This window comes from Meriones unguiculatus, assembly GCF_030254825.1.
Source record: "Meriones unguiculatus strain TT.TT164.6M chromosome 13 unlocalized genomic scaffold, Bangor_MerUng_6.1 Chr13_unordered_Scaffold_34, whole genome shotgun sequence".
NCBI lineage: Eukaryota > Metazoa > Chordata > Mammalia > Rodentia > Muridae > Meriones > Meriones unguiculatus.
The window spans coordinates 8,873,064-8,897,007 of NW_026843646.1; the positions used below are offsets into that span (position 1 = coordinate 8,873,064).

The 23,944-nt window shown below is 40.0% G+C and overlaps 1 protein-coding gene across 1 annotated transcript; it reads left to right on the forward strand.

Annotated features, from left to right (window-relative positions):
* The first annotated feature begins 36 nt into the window (after positions 1–36).
* On the forward strand, positions 37–12,370 carry LOC110544272 (zinc finger protein 394-like). Its single transcript, XM_060376244.1, has 8 exons — positions 37–81; positions 202–752; positions 1,145–1,269; positions 1,580–2,052; positions 4,331–4,421; positions 6,464–6,511; positions 9,303–9,448; positions 11,889–12,370. Exons 1-4 carry the CDS (start codon positions 37–39, stop codon positions 2,035–2,037), a joined length of 1,179 nt encoding a protein of 392 aa, XP_060232227.1. The 3' UTR covers positions 2,038–2,052; positions 4,331–4,421; positions 6,464–6,511; positions 9,303–9,448; positions 11,889–12,370.
* The last annotated feature ends 11,574 nt before the right edge of the window (positions 12,371–23,944 follow it).

Consider the following 23,944-nt stretch of genomic DNA (forward strand, 5'->3'; position numbering starts at 1 on the left):
AAAGGAGAACTACAAAAATGGCGACAAGGGGGCGTGATGCATTCTGGGATTACTCGTAGTCCTGAGTCTTCGTCCCTTCCTGTTCGGTGTCTTGACTGTGGCCCCTGATTCGCCTACAAATCCCAGAATGCCATGCGTGTTGTTCCCAGCATCATAAACGCTGGGAGGCGGAGATGCCACTTAGTCCTCCAGGGCGCGTAGAGAGACCCAAGACAGGCGCCGCCTCTTTCTCTCTCTGTCCAGGGTCGGCTTGGGTTGACGACGTACTTCCGGCCTGGTTTGTTTTTCTCCCACTGGCGCGCTGGCCGGGGTCGTAAGCTGTGGTGGCGGCGTTTTGGGGGAGACGGTGCCCGCGCGCCCCGCTTTCCGGGAATCTCAACGGGGTCTCGGGGCCCCGGAGGCTCCGATGGCGGCGGCCTGCGCGGTGGTGCTGGCGATGAAAGCAGAAGCGGAGGAGGAAGAGAAGGACCCTGGGTTTGGCGGCACCCCGAAACCTCCCGGAGACGCTTCCGGCAGCTGCTCTCCGGGGACGTGCCCGGCCCGGAGGAGGCGCTGAGCCGCCGGCGGGAGCTGTGCCGCCGCTGGCTGCGGCCCGAGCGGCGCTCCAAGGGGCGGATGCTGGAGCTGCTGGTCTTCGAGCAGTTCCTCAGCCTCCTCCCGCGCCGGCTGCGGGACCCCGTGCGCCACCGGCGCCCCGAGAGCGGGGAGGGGCGGCGGCCTGGGCGTGCGCCCTGCACCCGGCCTCCCCGTAGGTGAGTACCCCCCAAGCCCCGAGACCGAGTCTTTCCGCCGCCGTGTCAAGGGCTCCGAGAGGGAAAGGCTTATTTTGGGGTGTTAGGGTTGAACAAGATCACAGTCCAGGGCCAGGAAAGCTAGGCAAGGGTGTGGCTGGTCCCCTTGTTTCCCGGTTAGCAGTGGGAAGGAGGTGGACGCTGGCACTCCCCTTGTCTCCCTTCCACCCATTCAGCCCAGTCAAAGCTGCTGGGAGATGCTGGCTAGCTCAGGCTAGTCCCGAAGCTGCATTTCAGGGGACCCTGAGTCCAGTCGAGGTCACGAGGAATGCTTTGTTACCCTGTTACTTGGCTTACCAGCAACTTGCTCTCAGCAGAGAAAGCGAGCACTAACTGATGTTGCGCCCCTCCAGGGCACCCCGACTTTCAAGGCCGAGGCTGGATCCCCTACCCAGGGAGAATGGCAGCAGCTGGCCTTGGATCCCCAGAACGGCTCGTGCAAAGAGCGCAGAGGACTACGGGAGCACGGCCGGGCCGGGTGAGTGAGGCTCCTCTCTGACGACCTGTGGTCCGTGTGGCTCAGGTGAGCCAGGGTCTCCTCCCAGATGCTGTGATGAAGCATCCTTCCCAGAATGCCCCAGTTCCTGTCCTCCTGCCTCTGGAACTCCTCTTCTTCCCAGAATCTCCCAGTTCCCACCCCCTCACACCTCCCTCTCCCCAAGCGCCCAGGGAAATAGTTCTTATAGATTGATGCCCCCCCCAACCCCACCGAGACCACGGGTGCTGACACTGACATTGGAGTCCCGGGCTGGGCCCGTTCTCTCTCTGCTCATATTCTCCCATTACAGGCCTGGAGAACCAAGCTGCCTGGAATCCTGACCTGATCCCAAAGCAGGAGAAGGACTACAAGGAGGAGGCCAAGCTTGCCCAGGCCTGGATACAAGGCGCGCCCCCGGGGACGGACCTGGACAGGGAAGAGAAACTATCTAAAGATGCTGTCCTGCCACCGCCACAGCCCCAGGGTTCTCCAGGAGAGCCAAGGTGCACGGCCACCTTGCATGTCCCCTGTGGGGTCAACGAGGAAGAGCTTTGGAGAAGTAGAGAGTTGGGGCGCACAGCCATCTCACAGGTCCCCTGTGGGGCCAAGGAGGAGGGCCTTTGGAGAAGTGACAACTTTGAGGAGGTTGCCACCGCCCCTGCTCTTGCTCAGGATCAACTTCGCCACTTTTGTGAAGTAGTCCCCACTGGAGAACGAGTTTGCTGTGGGGAGTGGAGCCCAGCTTATCTTCTCCGTCTGCTACTTTGAGTCTGAAAAGGACTGGTGAGCCATGCTGATCTCCCTTTCCTTCCTTCCTCCCTCCACTTCCTCCTTCATCCCTTCATCTCCATCCTTTCCTTTCCAGCCCCTGAGTCTTCTTAATTCATGTAGGAAGCATTTCCTTCTGACTGCCTTGGAGCAGTTGACTGTGTGTGTTTACTGAGAGGTCGTAGGTGGACTGGACCTTACTGTGGTCACAGATTTAGTCCCTGAACATGAGCTGCAAGTCAGCCCCTCAGGCCAGTGTGGTGCACAGGCCTGTAATTCTAGCTTGACTTTGAGACCAGTATGGGGTTCACAGCAAGTCGGAGGCCACCCTGAACTCTGTGTAGGAGGCTCTTCCCTGACAGAGGGCAAGCCAGCCTTCAGCAGGAGCAGCTGTGCACTGTAGGGAGCCCATGAAACTACTCAAGCCTAAGTCAAAGGACAATCTTAGAACGTAAGAAGTGATGGTGCGTACAAGACTCACCTCGGTAAATGTAGCTAAGATTGCCTGTGTATTTCAGAATTGAAATGGTTTTTGTGAACATATACATCAGTTTTATTTGGAGGGGGTTTTTGGGGCGGCTTGGAAAATGCTGTTTTTGTCTGTGAGGACAGTGTAAACTAGGTTTTTTCCTTCCTCAGGTGGGTGAGCAAGTACATTAAGAAACCGATTCACTCCACAGTCCTCAGCTTAGTCTGGCACCCCAACAACATTTTGCTGGGTGCAGGGTCATATGAGTTCAAATGCAGGTGAGGATAAATGGGCATTGCATGTTGCTCAGCACTGACAGGTACCCATTGGGCTCCTTTATTTGCAAAGTACAGTACCCTGTGAGCAGCTCAGTGATAAAGGGAACTTCCTGTTCTAGAAAAGGAGCTAGGGCTGGGATGTGGCTCAGCAGGTAGACAACTTGCTGAGCTGGTTAATGTCCCCCAGGACTGCAGAAGCCCGGCAGGTGCTGCACGCCTGTAAAACCAGCACTGCATTTGGAGCTAAGATTAGAGGCTCAGTTATAGACCAAGACTGAGGGCAGCCAGGTATATGAGACTCCGTCTCAAGAAAGAGAAAAAGAATAAGTAAACTGATGCACAGTGATGAACAGAGCAAATAGCAGAAGATATGATGGACTCAGCCATGGGGTTAGCGGGAGCTGCAGCAGGTCGCAGGGTACAGCAGGATGGCCGGTACAGTTAGGGGTCTTAGGCACAGTTGGTAGTCTGGAGTGCAGGTGAGCTCATGCTATGACCATCCGTCCATCTCTTTCAGCCTGTCCGTCTCAGTTTTTAAGTCAATTGATTTTATCTCTATGCATGTGGGTATGCACAGTTGGCTCACCCTGGTGTCCCTGATCTTGGGGTGAAGGCTCTGTAGGGAGTCTCTCTATTTGTTTGTTTCCTTTGGGGTTGTGGATTGAGATGCTCCCGTCACTTCTGAGCTTGAAAGGAGAAAGCAGTTCTTTGTGTCTGCATCTGCTGAGCTCTGTTTTGTCCCTACCAGCCCCATGCTGAGGCTGTGGCCTTTCCTCCGCCCTCCCTCCTTCCCTGTCTTCCTTTTGCTGCCTTCTCCTCCCTCTCCTTCCCCCTCCCTCGCTCTCCTTCTCTCTCCTGTATCCCTCTTCCTCCCCTTTCCCTTACTTCTTACTTCTCTGTTCACCCTCTCTCCTCTCTCCCTCTCCCTTCCCCTCCTTCCACCTCCTTCTCCCTCTTCTCTCTCTCCCTCTTTCTCCCACTCTCCCTTCCTCTCTGTGCCTCTCTCCTTCTTTATCCCTTTCTTCCCCCTCTCTCTCCCTTTCTCTCTCTCTCGCTCTCTTTTTTCCCTTTTTCTCCCTCTCTCACTCCCTCTCTCTCCATCCCTCTCCCTCCCTCTCTCTCCCTTCCTCATTTTCCTTCTCCCTCTCCTCTGACACCAGATGGCTGTGAGCCACCGTGTGAGTGCTGGGACTCGAACGCAGGACCTTTGGAAGAGCAGCACTCTCAACCTCTGAGCCATCCCTGCAGCCCCCCTGACCTTGAACTTTTAACCTTCTGGCCTCTACCTTCAGATGGCTAGGGCTCCACGCAAGCATCAGTACCCAGTGTATGTGGCTTTGGGGACCTGGCCAGGGCCTGATGTAGTCTTGGGCCTACCACCTGGGCCACATCCTGGGTGAGTGAGCCCTCCCACTCTAGGACAGAGTCTCGTCATGTGGCCCCAAATGAGCTGGAGCCTTCTGCACCCCCAGCCATCTGTCAGTGTGGGGCTTGGGGGAATGGCCTCGCTGTCTCCACGGACCTCATGGTCTCGCTCTTCCTTTAGCCAGGTGTCCATTTACAAGGTGGACCAGCAGGACAGTCGAAAATTATGCACCACTGGCATCGACGGGGCCATGATGATCTGGGATTTTAAGGTATGACTCTCCAGTGGCAGTTGGCAGCACTGGGGTGCAGCCCGGGCTATGCATGCACTATCCACTGAGCCACCTTGCCACAGTGCCTGGCAGAAGAGCTGGCCCCAGAGTTCCTAAGACAAGGGGAGTCCAGCCCCCGGCAGGTGGGTAGGTGGTGGTTCTGAGCCACCCTCATCATCAGGAAAGCTTGGTGCCGTGTTGAAGCCAGCAGCCCACACAGCTGTGCACAGACACAGCTTCTCAGTTTACACAGTTGGCTATGGGCTCGGTCCTGGAATGCCCAGGTTTGGGAGGCTGAAGCAGAGGGATTGCTCTGAGCTTGGTGCTAGCCTGAGCTAGATGATAGAACCTTACCCCACACACACCAAAAACTAATGCAATGAGCCGAGAAGATAGAACATGCACGCAACACACAAACACACACACACTCATACATGCAACAAGTGTGATAATACAAAAAGTATTATAGGGCCTGGAGTGATGGCTTAGCAGTTAAGAGCACTCGCCTAGGCCTCAGAATTTGGTTCCCAACACCCCCTTGGCAGCTCACGACCAGGCCCATGATATCTGATGCTCTTCCACCTTCCACAGACACCAGGCACACATGTGATGTATGCAAAAATACAAACATACATACATACATGCTTACATGCATGTATACATAAATTGGGTGGTATAGCACACCTGTGACGCCAATACTCAAGGAGGCAGAGGCAGGGGCATCTCTGTGAGTTCAAGGCCAGCCTGGTCTACAGATCAAGTCTAGGACAGCCAGGGCTATGTAGAGAGACCCTGTCTCAAAAAAAAAAAAAAAAAAAAATTTGATATAAATAAATCCTGAAATAAAGGTCCACACTTAGGGACACATGTCTTTAATTCCAGGAGTCAGATGAGGATTGGTCTCCATGGAGTTGGAGGCAGCCTGGTATACAGAGTTCCAGGCCAGCCAGACCAGGCAGTGAGGGGAAGAAGTGGGAGGGGAGGAAAGGGAGGAATGAAGGGAGGAGGGAAGGAGTGAGGGAAGGAAGGAATGGAGGGAGGGAAGAAAGGGAGAGGGAAGGAAGGAAGAAGGGAGGTAGGGAGGGAGGAAAGAAAGAAAGGAGGAAGGCTGTGTAGTCGGAGGTGATGTGAGCTCTTGGGGGAAGGAGATTACATGCCCTGAGGCCAGGGAGTACAGCAGTGTGGCAGAGAGCCAAGGTCTCCAGGGCTGACAGAGCTCTGCTTTCTCCAGACCCTGGAGTCCTCCATCTAAGGCCTCCTCAGCATGTGAGGAGGAGCTACTCACACTAGGGCCGGGGCTCCTTAAACAAAGTAACATGTCTTGGACATAGTGATATTCACTTTATAAAATATATACTTTAAATATTCAAACTGTATGAGCAGGGACAGCAGAGAAAAAAGCAAAATAGCATCTGGTCCATTATTACAGTGAGTAATTTTTTATGGATGAGAGAGGAAAAATGTTCAGAGGCACGTGGAAGAATTCAGATCAGAGAGAAAAAGAAGCAGACTTGATATGACCAAGACTGTCTCAAAGAAAATAGAGAATATTAGGAGAAAAGTAGAGGTAGCTTAGACAGAGACAAAGTATGCTTTCATCAATGCACAGGCTGGACCTAGGGCCCCCCCCCCCCACTTAAGTAGCGGGTGTGCAGCTTGGTCAACATGTGGGTCCCTTAAGAATTGGACTGAGAGCCTTCACTGACTCTGATGCTTGCCCTTAGTTCCCTTTCCCCTAGCCAGATGCTCTTAGTTCTGCCTCATGTAATATGTCAGGGTGGGTTGGTACACATAGTGAGTCTCTTTGAAGAGAATGAGGTCATGGGGAAGTGAATAATGATGGTAGAACTGTGAGGAGAGAAGGGATGGGGGCCTGTGATGAAGGTATGAAATAAATTAATTAATTGGTGGAAAGAAAGGGTAATTTCTCGAATATTTAGAAAATTGTGATAGTGCAGAAAGAGATGAGGCTGTTTGGGAAGGCACAGGAATCTAGATGGGTGTTTTGAGGTGTATAATGAGTACATTTACTCCCTCTTCAGGCAACCTGGAAAGCACCATGGGTGTTAATATCCTGATAGGAGCCACAGGTCAGTAGAGAGCAGTATGTTCCTTTTGTCAGAGCAAGAAAAATGGTTATTTTGCTGGACAAGGACTATTTCACTAATTCTGGATGAATACTGTTTTTGGTATGTGTGTTTATTTGTTTCTCTGTTTTTGTTGTTGTTTGTTTCTAATCACCAGAATTCCTTTGATACTGCATGTTGAGCAGGTCCAGGACTGATATTTTTGGATAATTGCACTTCGTGGGACCTAACAAGTTTAAACTTGTTTTTTAAATTATTTAAATTAAATAGTGTAATCAGGAGAGCCTGATTAAACTATTCCCACCTATTATGTCCTTTTAAAAAGTAATGGGTTTAGTTATCACATGCCACTTTAGAGATTTCCTTATAATGTGTTTTTATTTCCCATACTCAAATATGTCATATTTTTAAATTTATAATTATTTGGCAGAACATCTTTATGAAGAACCTCACAGTCTGGTAGAATTTTGCTATCTTAAAGAGAACTGTGTAATTACATGTATTAATGAAATTATACACTTTGCAGAAGTCAAAAATCATTACTATCACCAAATACAATCACCATACAGACAGGTAATTCTAATTTTGAATGGTTTGTTCATGGTTGTTATATGTCCAAAGGATACTAAATATTTTGTTACTAAATGTACAGAGCATCTCCCATGTTTCAGTTACAATTCTTTGTATATCTAGGATTAATATATAAAATTTACTGTATACTAATAAGCATGTGTACTCCTCTCCACTCCTTCAAGCTTTCTGACTTCTCTGTGCATGAAGCTTTCTGACCATATCTCAATAAAGCACATTTATCTTTAAAGTATTCTATGATTTTTGCATGTGTTAGACTCATAGTTTTAATGATTTTGCATGCTGCTTGTTTTTTTTTTTTACCTGGGCCTTTAACAGGTTAAAAAATTAGGAATTAATAATCTTTGGAGATGAATATAAATTTCCTGATATTTTTACATTACTGTCTTTTAAATATTATCATTATTATTTATTTCAATTTATTCAAATTATATTGTGGCTGTGGCCCTTTCCCTCATCTCCAATCCCACCCTTTTTCCCTCTTCTCCCCCTGCACTGCTCCCCTAGTCCACTGTTCTATTGTTGTGCTGATATCATTATACTTATCTATCCTTCTATCTAACATCTATCCTCTGTCTATTGTCTATATCATATATCTATTACACGCATACACACACACAGTTTTGAATATGTTATTTCTTCAAAACACATGTGGCTCAAAATTTTTTTTAAATCAATGTCTTAAAGTCAAAATTTGAAATGCAGGTGTCACTTTGTCAGTTATGGCCTGAGCCTTGGAATGTTGACATCACTGTGGTTTCTCCCCCTGACTACTACAGAATGTTTACACTTCAGTGGTTTGTCTACAAACTGCTGTAGCCGTTTTGGTTAGTGCCAGGAAAGAAAAGGATAATTTTTTGCCCACTGAAAGGTTCTCTATTCCAGGCTCCGATGTAAAGGTATTTTAAAATGCTCATTATGATTTTCATGCTAGACTAATGGTTTCAGGAAGTGTTCTGTCTTGAGTTCTCTAGTGCCTGTGACCTAATTCTTAACAGTTTTCTCATGAAAAGCTACTCCGTTAGCAATAATCAGTACCATTCCCCCAAAGAAACAAAGTTATCATGACAGAGAGGTATGCTTTGAGTTAATATACAAGAGAATGATAGCTATGTATCTTCAAAACTATATGCCCAAGATATGAGAGATTATTTTCTCTTTCGTCTAGTTGTATTACCCACTATGCCAACAAAGTTTTGTTGGAAACTGCTTAAATTTCAGCCCCAAATTCAACAACTTTCTAGTTTCAAACATATATTTCTCAGTATGTGAACATTGATTCTACTAGATAGGAATGACTTTCTAGACATACTCATTTAATTTTAATTTTATCATGAAACTGCGTTGGCAATATTTTATAAAATACCTTTGTTCAATTCACAGGGATCTTTACTCCTTCCCAAGTAAAAACAATGGCTTGTCAGTACATATTTCTTGAATGAAATGAAATGATTTAGGCATAGTAATATTCACTTAATAAAATATATACGTTAAATATTCCAACTGTATGAGCAGGAACAACAGAGAAACCATTAAAATTGTAGCCACTCCATTATTACAGGGAATAATTTTATTATGGGTCAGAGAGGAAAAATGTTCAGAGACACCTGGAAGAGTTCATAGCTCAGAGAAAACGAAGCAGACTTGATATGACCAAGACTGTCTAGAAGAGAATGGAGAATATTAGGAGAAAAGTAGAGATAGCTTAGACAGAGACAAAGTATGCTTTCATAAATGCACAGGCTGGACTTAGGTCCACCTACACATATGTAACAGATGTGCATCTTGGTCAGCATGTGGGACCCTAACAATTGAACTGAAGGCTGTCTCTGACTCTGTTGCTTGCCCTTAGTTTCCTTTCCCCTAGCTGGGCTATCTTGCCTGTCCTTAGTGAGAGGAAGCTCTTAGTCCTACCTCATGTAATGTGTCAGGGTGGGTTGTTACACACAGTGAGCCTCTCTGAAGAGAAAGAGGGAATGGGGGAGGGAAGAGTGATGGTGGGACTGTGAGGAGAGAAGGGACGGGGCCTGGGATGAAGATATGAAATTTATAAATAAATTAATTTGTGTAAAAAAATCAGGGTATTTCTAGACTATGCAGAAAATTAGGATAGTGCAGAAAGAGATGAGGCTCTTTGGGAAGGCACAGGAATCTAGACATGTGTTTTGAGATGTATAACAAGTCCATTTACTTCCCCTTCAAGGAACCTGGAGGCCACCATGGGTGTTGATATCTTCATAGGAGCTACAGGTCAATAGAGAGCGATTTGTCCCTTTTGTTGGAGCAAGGAAAATGGCTATTTTGCTGGGCCAGAACTTTTGCACAAATTCTTGATGAATGCTATTTTTGGTATGTGTGTTTGTTTGTTTTTTGCTTGTTTCTTTCTAATCACCAGAATTCCTTTGAAAATGCATGTTGAGTAGGTCCAGGACTGGCATTTTTGGTTAATTGCACTCCCTGGGACCTAAATAGTTTATACTATTAGGAAAGCCCGATTACTTTCTTTGCACATATTTATTACTATTTTGAAAATAATGGGGTTGGTTACCACGTGGCACTATAGAGATTTCCTTCTGATGTGTTTTTATTTCCCATACTCAAATGTGTCAAATTTAAAATCATAATTATTCAGCAGAATATCTTAATGAAGAACCTAACAGTCTGGTAGAGTTTTGCTATCTTAATTAGAAGTGTATAATTACACATATTAGTGCAATTACACACTGTGCAGAAGGCAAAAGTTATTACTATCACCAAAATACAATCATTTTAAAGACAGGCATTCTAATTTTGAATGATTTGTCCATGACTATTATATGTCCAATGTATACTCATTTCTTTATTATGAAACTTACAGAGTATCTCTAATGTTTCAGTCACAATTCTTTGTTTCTCTAGGTTTAGTATATAAAATTTACTATATACTCATAAGCATGTGCATTTCTCTCCACTCTTTAAAACTTTCTGACTTCTCTGTGCATGAAGATTTCTAAATGTATCTCAGTAAAGCACATTCATCTTTAAAATATGCTATAATTTTTGCATAGGTTAGACTCCAAGGTTCACAGTCTTAATGATTTTGCATGCTGCCTTTTTTCACCTAGTCGTTTAACAGGTTAAAAGAATTAGGAATTGATAATCTTTGGAGATGAATATAAATTTCATGAGTTTTTTTACATTACTGATTTTTAATATTCATTTTTATTATCATTTATTACAATTTTTTCAAATTTGTTGCAGCTGTGGCCTCCTCCCTCATCTTCTCCCAATCCCACCCTCCTCTTATCTCCCCCTATTCCCCTCCCCTAGTGCACTGATAGGAAAGTTCCTCCTCCCCTTCTATTTGACCCTAGTCTATCACAATTATTTATACAAGTATTTCTTTTATTTTTGCGCACATATTTTTACAGTTATCCTATCTAACATCAATCATATATCTATCATCTCTATCATATATCTTTCATACACACATACACACACATATGGTTGTGAAAATGTCAATCCAAACACGTGGTTCAAGAATTTTTTGAAATCACTGTTTTAAAGCCAACAGTTTGAAAGAAATGAAATGCAGGTGTCACTTTGTCAGTTATGGCATGAGCCTTGGAATGTTGACATTACAGTGGTTTCTCCCCCTGACTACTACAGAATGTGTACACTTCAGTAGTTCATCTTAAAACTACTGTAGCTGTTTTTGGTTAGTGACAGAAGAGAAAAGCTTAATTTGTGCCCAGTAAAAGGTTCTCCATTCCAGGCTCCACTGTAAAGGTATTTTGAAATTACTATTATGGTTCTCATGATAGACTAATGGCTTCAGGAAATATTATGTCTTGATTCATTCAGATTACGTAAACCCAGCTTCTTGAAAAGCTACTCATATTACAATTTAGTACCATTCCCCAAAAGAAAGGAAAAAATACCTGAAGTATGCTTTGAGCTATAAAGGAGAAAGGTGTTTGTATATCTTCAAAACTATATCTGACCAAGTTATGAGTGAGGACTATTCTGTATACCGTCTAATTATGGAACTCATCCTGAATACAAGTATTTGTTTTAAGTTTGTATCAGATTTCAACTTTAAAATCTCAAAAGCTCTCTGGTTTTCAACAGACTTTCATTGTTTCTGACATATTTTACGTTCTTTGAAACCTAAATCTCAGTATTTTGATATAGATTCAGACTAGACAAGAACTGTTTTCCAAACATGCTCTTTTACTTTCAATTCTGTTATCATGAAACTGAATTGGTACTATTTTTAACATATCCCTTTACATTATATACGTTTCATTTATGTGTGTATTGAAGACCATTGGCTGCTATCTTTCTTTTGACACTTTCATTCATTTCATTAAGTGTTTTCTAACTAAAAGCTATTGGATCTCTGTATACATTCCTTGTTTTTAGCAGAGTAATAGTCACTTAAGTACAGATACATTTTAAATGTTCAGTTGTATGATCTAGTTAACAGGAATAAAACACCAAATCTTAGATGATTATAGGAAAGAATTTTATTATGGATAAAAGATGAAAAATGTTCAGAGGATTCTAGAAAAGTTCAGACCTTGGGGGAGAAAAAAAAATTTCATGTGACCAAGCTGTCTATGAGAAAAGAAACAATATTAAGACAGGAAAGTGGAGATAGCTCAGACAAGTAAAGAAACTGTCTTTATAAAGAAATAGTTTGCTTGAATATTTTGGGAGTTAGCAGAGTGTAGGCTTGTTTGGGAAGTAACAGGAATACAGGTGTGGGTTCTGAGATGTATAACAAGTACTTTTACTTCCCCTTCAGTTGACCTGGAGGCCAGCATTGGTGGCTGATATCCTGATATCACAGGTTGGTGGAGTGCCATATGTCGCTTTTGCCAGAGGCAAGGAAAATGACTTCTCTTGCAAATTGAGCCCATGTTTTAAAACTATGCACCCTTTGAAATTTAGTATGGATATCAATCTTGTAATTATCCACTGAATACCTGTTCTGTTAGGTTGAGATTTGTCCCAGGAGAATCCATATTTACCCACATGGAAGCCTATGAGGAGTTCACCAACGATGGAATATACCGGACCTTGCTATGCCAAGACTCCAGGAAACTCAGAAGAGACAGAACAAGAAAAAAAAAAAACAAAAAAAAACTACATACTACATCTCTCCTTGTTTAATGATGTTTTGTTTGTGACTAATAACCTATGAGTATGTCCCTCATGCCTGCCGTAGTATTAGAGGCTACACTTTGATTAGGCTTTACTGTACAAAAATAAAATAGTTTTTTGTTATGTTTTGCTTTATAATTACTTCATAATTTCCCTATTTTATTTCTTATTACACATCCTCCCATGTTCCCTTACTTGGTCTCTTTTAAAATAATAGCTTCTTTTTTTAATTAATAATTGTTACACAAATGTATGTGTGTTAAGGTACATATATGTATGTGGATATATATATATATATATATTCGTCACTACATAATCAGCTCAGTCAGTATAATATTAATTGTATATATATTTTTCAGGACTGACCATTTGGTATTGATAGCCAATTAGTCTGCAATTCCTATGAGAGGTATTTCTCTTACTTTCAAAATTGCACAGCAGCACAGACTTTGAATTAGAGTTGAAGCTTAGTGGACTTTCTTCTATACACATTTTCACTTTGTTATCACAAATGTTTCAGTCATATTTTAAAGAATGAATTATTTAAAGTGTGATTCTGCTGTTTGAATTGAGGAAAAAATAGCAATAATCGTGAAAAGGAGAGAGGTGTCAGCAATTATAGTTGTTTTGAAGCTAACTTATGAGTATTGGAAGTTTGTGGACTACACTAAAATTTTTCTCAAAAACTATTTAAAATATGAAAGATAAAATCACTGATTATATTGGTTGCTCAAAGGGGATCATATATGTAAGCCTCTGAACTCATAACTTCCAAATTAGTGTGAAGAGATGAGAAGTAGACACTATCCCTACACTCATCAGGGGAACTGCTGGTACCATGTAGGTCCTGCTTGGTGATTCTGCAGATGCTAAGGACTACTGTGATTGAAGCTACATAATATAAATATATATATATACATATATATGTATTTGTATATATATTTATATATAAAATGTATATTATATAAATATATATATATTTGCATTGTTACATATGAGCATGGAGGTGTTTTCTAGGACCACATGACATATAATCTCGAGGGGCCATGATCATAGCCTTCATATTATTCTGAAAGGAATAAAATTGATCCTGACCTCATCAAGTACATATTTTAAGGAGTATTCTCATAAGTATGTAAATAGATTTTAGGACAGACATCAATAAAACAGTTTCAGTTTGGGGTGTAAATTTTCCAGTCATTAACTAATATTCCTGAAGATTCATTTCATAAATTGTGAAACAAAAAAGAGAGTTCTTCTATACATTATGGAGACAACCAAATGCATACATTTTTCTCTCAGCCATAAGAGAAAACAAGCCTCAACATTTTTCTCACTGTAAGCTCCCACCCTAGAAAAGGGTGACTTAGTGTCTGACCAGGGCAGGCCTAAACTAAGTGAATGGCCCAGCAGTCTATCCATCTTTCTTGTCATTTCTCCTCAGCTCCACTTTAGTCCACAATTGGAAATCCTAATTTTATTTTGAAAGATAGTAATCAACTCATTTGAAATAAACGATACTGATCATTTTCCATCAATGTGTTTGTGAAACAAGTGAATTTCACTTTGACTTTTGAAGATAATGGAAACTAAAAAATGTTTGATTTTCTTAATCTATTTTGTTACTCTTTGGAAAATCTATTTTGTTCCTCTTTGGTTGAATTGGAATAGTAATTAAAACTGTTTTGAGATTATCATTTATATTATGAAAAGAGGATTATCAAGCTTATGAGATGGTTGTCATTTTTCCATTTTCAATGTACATTATTTCTAATAAGAAATATTAGAATTAGAAGTTACAGGTTTCATTAAGCATTACTTCCCAATTTTCGTTCATATATGTGTATACATATGTGCACATATATATATATATATTATGTATATGCATACATTCACCATGTCTTGAGGGTGGAAAGCAAATGTAAATGTGAATATTTCATATATTTGAGGTTTGTGTGTATATGTGTATCCTGAAGTATATGTTACATGATATGCTTGTATTTTCACTATAGGATGTTATGTTAGATGGGTGAAAAATCTTTATTACTTCACGTTTTGGATTTTTGAAATACTTACATGCAGGAATTTTGAATCAGGGTTTATACTTGTCACCTAATTTCTCCTGAATCTGAGAGAGTCATTAGCTTCAGTTGTGTGGTCACATATTAGCTCACCAGTATCCAATGAAGAATTCCAAATTCAGGTTTACATAACAAGTGCCCCAGAAAATTCTCAGTCCGTCATAAAAATAATACAAAAGAATCACGAATGTGGGAAGGAGAACTCTCAGGAGATGGAAAGGAGAGAGTGAGAAAAATTAATCAGAACACATTGCATATGTGTATGAAATTCTTAACCAACTTGATATAAAAAGTGTGAAGAAAGAATGAGACTTAGTCTCCCAGGTAATTGTTTTTCAAAAGCACTTTTGATAACAGAATGTTTGATAAGATGACATTTGTAATCAGTTGATGAGGTTGCTGGAAAAAAGAATCCTCTTTGTGTTACTTGCACATCGTGGGTTCATTGAAGGAGCAACAGCAGTAAGCTGGTGTGACTTCTTAGTACAGGGTAAAGAACAATGGAATGTGAATATTATGTCAGACAGTATTTCTATAGCATTTTTTAAAGGTTATCAAAATTAATTATTTAATAAAAAATCTTAACTAGTTTTTGATATGCAATTATGGAAATAAACAATTCAAAAAGGTTAGTATTCAATTAAATAGGGTTGTAGAAATATTGAAAGAAAGCTTTCTAAAAATGCTATGCCTTTAAAATCCATCATATACCTCTACAACAAAATACTCACTAATCAGAAAAAGACCAGTGTACGGGTATTTGTGACCATCAAAAAGTGTATACTCAGTGACTTCCTTCAACACAAGCTTTGTTGAGTTCTGTGTACCATGGCATAAGCTGTGCCTTGGGACAGGAAGAACTGGGTCTTACTACAAGCAATTCCAACTATAATGAAAAGCAAATTAACAAATACTTGATTCTCTTTCTAGGGGGAAGAAAGGTTTAAAATAAGAGTCCATTTCACTGAGTTGCTTAGGGATAGATGACTGTGGACATATTCAGGACAGACAGCGGCTCTGCTTGTAAGTCCATTCACCTGTTAAGCCCCAAGAAACAGCTTGTTGCCACTTTCTGGTAAGCTTGGACCTGTGTTCAGAAAAAGGCTGGCTGTAGAAATTGTGGGTGAGAATAATGCTAACTCACATGGAAAATATAAATCTCTTCACAAGAATATTTACTAAATAAGAATGTATTAGTGTCTTTGTATGCAAGCTGCCAACTAAAGTTTTCCACTTCTATGAAGACCAAGTATGTCTGTACTTTTCATTACACACATTTCTACATGTGAGTAGGTTCCTTATGATTCTGATCTGTGATGTTCATCAGGACTCCACAAAATCCTTGGGTTGAAAATGAAGTCCATTGTGTTAAATGAAGAACGTGACAGGACCAGGCCTTACCTCATTCTTCACATTCCTCTCTGCAAAATAACCTGGTATTTTCTGTGTTTTGAAAGTACACAAATTAATCTCTCCTCAGTGATATTGCATAGTATAATTGATTTTGAAAAAATACCTCCTATACCCTCAAGTTAATTTCCTAAAAGTTGTATTTGATTGTACAGATAAAAATAGTTACTCTTAGACTGTAAAAGGTCTTAAATGTCTGTCCAGCAGAATATCACTGGTGTCTGTATTCAGCAGATGAGGACCAGTGTCATTAGAATATCACAGGAGACACAGTTGATTTGTGCACTAAAGGTAAATTTCAAATTCACATTCTGGTCTTTCAAGAGAAGATGTGATCATGGTATACAGAGAATATCTTGAATACGAAGTTTGGAATCACAGAGATTATGTAGTGTAAACCTGTTCTATGCAAGTATATACCAGAATTCATATGTCTTTTCCACATTAAGATTTAATGACAGGCAATCCCCTTCATTCCTCTGTCCATATGTCTAGTCTCATTACAGAGTTGACTCAACACAAGTGCTTGCAAGTTGTATAATCTTCTGGGTTCTGTGACTTTACTCTTAACCTGGAAAGCATTTCTATACACTTGAGGAAGAAGATCATCTTTGTGTTGTTCTCTCAATATTTTCTTGTCCTTTGGTAATATATCTTGCCATGGACCAACCCAGTAGGGTCCCACAACTGCAGGAGAATCAGGGATTTGGATACTCAGGAAGGCACGGGTTCAGCGATGACAGACAGACACGACACCAAGAAGGCTTTGAATCTGCTGCGATTTACTGAAGTCAAGCTAACAATTTTATAGTGATTACATAAAGAAACACCTTGAAGTTGGCATACTTCCCAGAATATTTAGACTTTTACCAACAATACAAAGTTTACATTTTAACTCAAAAGTGTAACCAGGCATAAAGCAGTGCCCACAAGAAATCTTGGCCTAAAAGCTTTTAATCAAAGCAAACAAAGGACATAAAACCTCAAACTCGTGGTTATTTATGCAGTTTGATTGTTACTAACCAGTGAAGGGGGAAGCCAGGGGCTGTTATGGTCCTCTGAGCCAAGTAGGCTAAAGATTTACAATCCCCCTCAGAAATAAGGCACCAAGGGAGACTCCTCCCATTTGTCTTTCTAAAGATTTACAATCCTTAGAGATAAGGCACCAAGGGGAACATGCTCGAGCTAGTCTATCCATAAAACTCATAGTATAATATAAAACCTTCTGACCTCCTGTGTTTACCAATCTTATTCCTGCTTCATCATAAACACCTGTGTATGGTAATGGTTCTGCAGTAGTTCTGTACTTTCCCATGCTATCTTTTCCTAAAGGAGGAGCCCACTATTTTCCTCTAATCTTGTAATGCTTCCTGCCATGAATGACTGTAGTGGGAACATCCAGAGCATTTATCTTGACAGATCCTGATGAAATATTTTTCTTAGAAAGACCTAAAGCTCTTGCTCTTTCATTATCTATAATGTCTGGATTTTCCAGAAGCAATTCCTGATACTGAATCAGATTCATTACTTCTAAAATTTTATTTTTCTTCCACTCTATTCTTGCTAAAGCTTGTAATAATCTATCAGAAATGTGTTTCCTTGAATAGTTAATTGTGCTATTCCAAGAATCATAGAGAAACAACAAAAAGCTCATTAATCCAACCCCTCAACTGAGGAAGCATATGAATCTCGAAGTACGTCTTTTTGCTTAGGTGGCCAGGGGCAAGCACTTTGCCAGAGACCTTCAGGGAGTTTATTCCGGAGGGAAACGTATCTCCCGTCTAGCAGCACGACCATTGTCATGCTACACAGACAACACTGGAGTTGGTGTGGCAATATCTGAAGATTTTCTATGTTAAATTTCGGTGTTTCTCCCATCTGGAATATAAGAGAATATGTCCCTAGAATATGGCTAGGGATATATGAAGTATTTACTGACATTATTTCCATTAAACTTTTTATTTTTATGAAGGAGTGAAGTTTGAAAGTTGAATTGACAGTAGTGCACATTCAATTAAATATGCACCAGGCATTTTCAATATGCATATAACCAAATTTCTTTGATGTTTCTATATATGTCACCTTTTAATTTGTTGATATTAGATGTGTTATCTGTTTACACTTGCATATTGAGGGCCACAAGCATAATCCACCCTTCTGATAAGAGTGGTTTCAGGCAGAATATAAAGTGGGTGAGGAGTTAATAGTGGAAACATGAAAGGTGAGAGTCTCTTGTCAGGAATCAGTCACAGAGAATTTCAGTATGGATATGCAGCTCCATTTATGGATGTAGAACCATGGCAAAAGAGAAGTAAATTGTATCTGAATGTTCCTGGCAACAAGGATCACAATTTTCAGAAATTTGAAATAACTCACATTTTAGCTTATGAATGAAAAACAGTACCTGGCATAAGTCTATAAAATAATAGAATTAAGATTAGTGGAATGAGTCTTTCAGAGGCCTTGTGTGACAGGATTCTTTCCTGTTCCCTGTTTTCTCCCTCTTCCAATGTCTGTCCCATTTGCATTTGTGAGTGAGGATTGAGCATCTTACCCAGGGTCATCCTTCTTACTTAGCTTCTTTAGGTATACAGATTTTAGTATGCTTACCCTATATATTATGTCTAATATCCACTTACAAGTGAGTATATACTATGTGTATCCTTCTCCTTCTGGATGATCTTTCCTAGTTCCTAGTATTTGCCTACAAATTTCATGATATCCTTGTTTTTATTGCTGAGTAGTATTCCATTGTGTAAATATACTACAATTTCCGTATCCATTCCTCCGTTGAGGGACATCTTGGTTCTTTGCAGATTCTGTCTATTATGAATAAAGCTGCTATGAACATGGTTGAGCAAATTTCCTTGTATATTTGAGGATATTTTGGATATATGCCTAGGAGTTGTAAAGCTGGATCTTGCGAAGGAGATGCTGAGCCTCATAGCCAAACTTTGGGCAAAGTGCATGGAACATTATGAAAGAAGGGGTAGACAGAAAGACCTGGAGGGGACAGGAGCTCCACAAGGAGAGCAACAGAACCAAAAAATCTGTGCCCAGGCATCTTTTCTGAGCCTGATTCTCCAAGGAAGGACCATACATGCAGATAGTCTAGAATCGCTGCACAGATGTAGCCCATGGCAGCTCAGGGTCCAAGTGGGTTCCCTAGTATGTAGAACAGGAGCTGTTTCTGAGATGAACTCAGTGGTTGGCTCTTTGATCACCTTCCCCTGAGGGGTTGTGGGCAGCCTTAGGAAGCCACAGAGGAAGACAATGCATCCAGTCCTTATGAGACCTGATTGGCCAGGGTCAGATTGAAGGGCAGGAGTTCCTTCTCTATCAGTGGACTCTGGGAGGTGCAGGGGAGGAGAAGAGGGAGGGAGGGCATGATTGGGAGGAGATAAGGGAGGAAATTACAACAAGTATACAAAGTGAATAAATTATAATAAATAAAGTAAATCAATTAAAAAAGATTGTAGAAAAGAATAGCAAAATGGGTAAGAGTTGTACTTTGGATAAAAAAATTTTCATCAACAATATAATGTTGATGGTGATAAGACCCTTTGAATATATCCAATATAACTGTGGTCTAACTCATTCAACATACTACTTTTCACTTCATGAAATCTTAATGTGCCACATTCATCTTAAACCATTTTATATTTGAGTGTTACATGCTACAGTTAAATAGAGGTGGGCTCATTATTAATTGGCACCAGAGGAATTGATCCTATGTTTCACACAGATAAAGGCACTAATTTTCTAGGAACTAATGTTTTTCATGCCAATTCTATAATTCATATGAGAAAATAATGAACAATTTTTATCATAAAAGGTGTTTTCCTTGTTTAAGTGTGTGTTCTAACCAAAGGTCATATTCTTTATGTTTGCATTAGTGTGAATAATGAAATAATAATTCCTTTCTATGTGAACAAGACATTCCCAACCAGCATCACCAATATTGTTTAATTCCTATCATGTATGTTTTCCAGTGAAATAACAGATCTAACAGCATCCCAGTCATGTGGAGAATGCCAGTTACACCTGCATGCTTACAGATGAAAATTGGCTTTATATTATTTTTAATGAGGAATAATATTAAATACCATAGCATTTTTCAGTAGTCTAAATTTTTCACTTTTTAAATTATAGTTTCATGGACTAGAAATAGCGGTGGTACTGTTTTCTCTAAAGGTATTTTACTCATTTTAATTCCTCATTGATAAAGGAATGGCAGTCTGCTGTATTTTTTTTATAAAAATGTATTTCATAGACTGTTTTTAAATGTGCTGTTGATTACATGTTTCCTAGCTACTGCTTTAAATTTTCTTGTTCAAATGCATATTTTGCTTAATTATGAGGAAGTTCTATATGCTATGCTCTTCATCATCTCCTCTTTCTATTGGAGGAAGCAGTCTTCTCCAGACTTATTTTAATTTCCACTCAGATGTTACCCTCCCATGTATGCTCAAATCATCTGCTGCTTTCTGCTTTGAAGTCAAGGAGGTTTCTGCCCTTCCCTCACAGACAAAAATTTTGAAGACTGGCTGTGCTTGCTAAATCAATGTGCTTTTATCTGACCATGCTTTTCTTTCTGAAACATTTTGAATATTCTCAATTCTAATAATGCATAGTCCAAAAGTTGTGTTTAAAGCAAGGTAATATTGATAAAATATTGACAGTTATTAGCTTGTAATACTCTACTTACCGATTCATTTTATTGTATAGTGTTTTTTTTATTGCATTTGAGCAGAGCCATGAACGATGCCAAGAAGGGAAACAGGAAACCTCGTCCACTGAAGACATTCATTGAGGACATCATAAGCTGTGCCAATGTATGTGAATATAAAACCAAAAATGACAGTCTGTGTTCATGACTAAGAGAGAGACAGTCTGTAGAACAATGAAATATGGAGATATAAGAAGAGGGTACAGGAGAGAGAGTGAGAATTTAGGCAGCGACATGTAGAAATATGTATATTCCATGCACATAAATGTATTTATAGTGTGATATGTAGAAAGCAACATGAAGCAAGGTTGTTCCATGTTAGCTACAGTGCCACAAAAGAAAAAAATATTTTTATTAAATGATCCACTAACATACAGTTTCAATCCAAATATTCCTACCATAATTAAACTGTTTTCTCCTGGTTCTTATTGCTTATATATAGACTTATGTGTTTTTCCACTATTTGCTTATATTGTAAAATAAATTTGTCTAATCATAAATTATTCTAATAATAGAAAATTAACATAAATTTAAGCAAAATATTACCAAAACTTAACATTTGATCTTCATATTTACCTGAATGGTGACATTTTACATATTTAACTATGCCCTGTATTCTTTCTCTTTCTCTCAATGTGCACTTTCACACCTTAAGCCCAGGTATATAGTCTTGGCTTCTTTTTCATATATCTGTGTGACTCTCCTAGGCATAAGGATAACTTCTGCTTAAAAAACACCTTTATAGACTTGTGTGTGTGTGTGTGTGTGTGTGTAACTAACTGTGTGTTTGGTGCTTAGGATAGAGTTCATGACCTCATAAATACTATACACTGAGTTACACCCATATCAAATAATTTTCTATTCTTCTAATTCTAATATTGTTTTTACATGATTGGATTCAGTGCAGATCATCAGTTTAACTATTATGTAGAATTCAGAACATTCCTTCCTAAAAATTGGATGAAATGTAGCTGAAAGAATCACCATGTTTTTTTACTTTTGTAAATGCTAGTGGTTATAAAACACATTTGGAGTCAATATTCTAACATATCACTGTAGAAATTGTACTAGAGTAATAAAGGTATTTATTATTAAGAAATTTTAGATCAACAAAGTGATATGTTCTTCATACCAGTTCTAGGTTATACAAAACAGTAATTAAACAAAAAGTGTAGTATAAAGTTAAGTACTAGCCGGTAACATAAATTGGAGAGCCCTCTCACCAGCTTTGCTGAACCAGATATGTCTATCTTCAGGAAAGATAATAAGAGATATTCCTGTATAGGAATGTTCTCTTGCCTCTTCTTGATTGATTTTAACTGTGGCAAATGTTCAGTATCAACAATCTCTCTGATGTCTTTAAACAATATTGTGACATAGATTCAGTTCCTTTAAAATAATTATTTCTACTGATTTTCATACAACGTCCTAGTGGTTTTCTATTTTATCCTGCAACAATTTTTTTTAAATAAAAATACTCCCAATTTGTTTTATTTCATAATATTTTCTTTAGGAGCGTCCATGAACAAGTTACATTCTAGAAAGGTTTTGATATGACATATGTTTGAAAAAGTGTGTGCGTGCCTCACAGTTGAAAATTCTAGTGTCCTCCACAGCATCACAGATGGAGGAATTCTGTCATGAGCATTCATTCACTTTGTCCTTGCCTGTCTATTTAGCACGCAAGAATGTTCTGACTGTGTAAGGATGACCAAAAATCTAAGGTTTGCTGTCTTTGTAGTTTACTAAGACTTAGAAAGAAAAAGACCTCCGTGTGTCATTTAGTTTAAAACTTGCAAATTGAGTCCACAGTCCTTTGGGCTTAGAATTCTCTAACAGCCTGGGAACATTTACAAAGAGATGCTTCTTGGAAAACTTAGTGATGCTTACTACTTCCAGATATATTGAAAGTTGAAGGCTGCAACAAATAGCCTTTTGTATAGTGCAGATGATTGAAAATAGATACTTTCAGCTTTTCCTTATGTGATAAAGTTTTATTTCTTTTTTTGTTCTTGAAGCAATAGTCTCAGAACATAGAACATTCTTCTAAAACTTAAATACTTAAATATTCTCCACAATTTTTATTGTTCCATGTCCTTCACCCCTTTTTAATGGTTTTTCTTGATTTTCTTTTTATAGTTTGGCCTCTTGAGATTTGAAAATTATGCTTATAGTGAAACTATAATTTTTCTCTATAGACAAATGAGGAAATTTTTAAGCTATTCTTTAATATTTTATTTCTAATCTTTTTTGCTTTACTTTTACTTTTTATTGTTTATTGCAGTTTATTTACTTTGTATCCCAGCTGTAGCCCCCACCTCCACCCCCATCCCACTCTCTTTCCAGTCTGACTCAATCTCTTTATGCCCCTCCCCTAGTCCACTGACAGGGGAGGACCTCCTCCTCTTCTATCTGAACCTAGGCTATCAGGTCTCATCAGGGATGGCATTTTTCTCTGTTGCCTGGTAAGGCTGCACCCCACCCCCCACCCCCCAGGGGGGTTATCAAAGGCTGACCACTGAGTCCATGTAAGAGAGAGCCCCTGAACCCCTTTCTAGGGTACCCACTTGGAAACTGAGCAGCGTATGGGCTTCCTATGTGCAGAGCTTCTAGGTTCTCTCTCTGCATGTTCCTTGGTTGGAGTATCAGTCTATGCAAGCCACCCGGGGACCAGGTTTTTTGGCTCTGTTAGTCTCCTTGTGGAGCACCTGTCCCTTCCAGCTCTTTTTATCTCCCCATTTTTCCATAATCTCTGCCCTCTGCTCAAAATTTGGCTATGAGTCTCAGTATCTCCTTCAAAACCCTGATGGGTAGAGTCTTTCAGTGGACCCTGTGGAAGGCTCCTGTCCTGTTCCCTGTGTTCTGTTCCCTACTTCCAAAGTCTTATCTTGTTTGCTGTTATGATTGAGGTTATAGCCTCTTACATAGGGTCCTCCTTGTTTTAGCTTCTTTAGTACTATACATTTTAGTATGTTCATCTTACATGGCTACTATATACGTATAAGTGAGTATATTACATATGTGTTTTTCTGCTTCTGGGATACCTCATTCATGATGATATTTTCTAGTTTCATCCATTTGCCTACAAATTTCATGATTTTCTTGTTTTTAATTGCTGAGTAGTATTCCGTTGTATAAATATACCACAATTTCTATATCCATTCCTCTGTTGAGGGCCATCTGGGTTGTTTCCATATTTTGGCTATTAAGAAAAAAATGCTATAAACATAGTTTAGCAAATGTCCTTGTTCTGTATTTGAGCATCTTTTGGGTATATGCTTAGGAGTGATAGAGCTGGATCTTGAGGTAGCACTAGTCGTAATTTTCTGAGAAACTGTTGGATTGATTTCCAAAGTGGTTGTACAAGGATACATTCCCACCGTCAATGAGGGTTCTCCTTTCTCCACAATATTTCTAGAATGTGTCATCCCTTGAGTTTTGATCTTAGCTATTCTGATGGGTGTAAGGTAAAATATC

Coding starts and splice junctions, on each gene's coding strand:
- LOC110544272 (XM_060376244.1), top strand. CDS start 37: ATGCATTCTGGGATTACTCGTAGTCCTGAGTCTTCGTCCCTTCCT. Junction 82..201: donor CTGAGTCTTCGTCCCTTCCT/GTTCGGTGTCTT, acceptor CAGGGCGCGTAG/AGAGACCCAAGACAGGCGCC. Junction 753..1,144: donor TGCACCCGGCCTCCCCGTAG/GTGAGTACCCCC, acceptor GCGCCCCTCCAG/GGCACCCCGACTTTCAAGGC.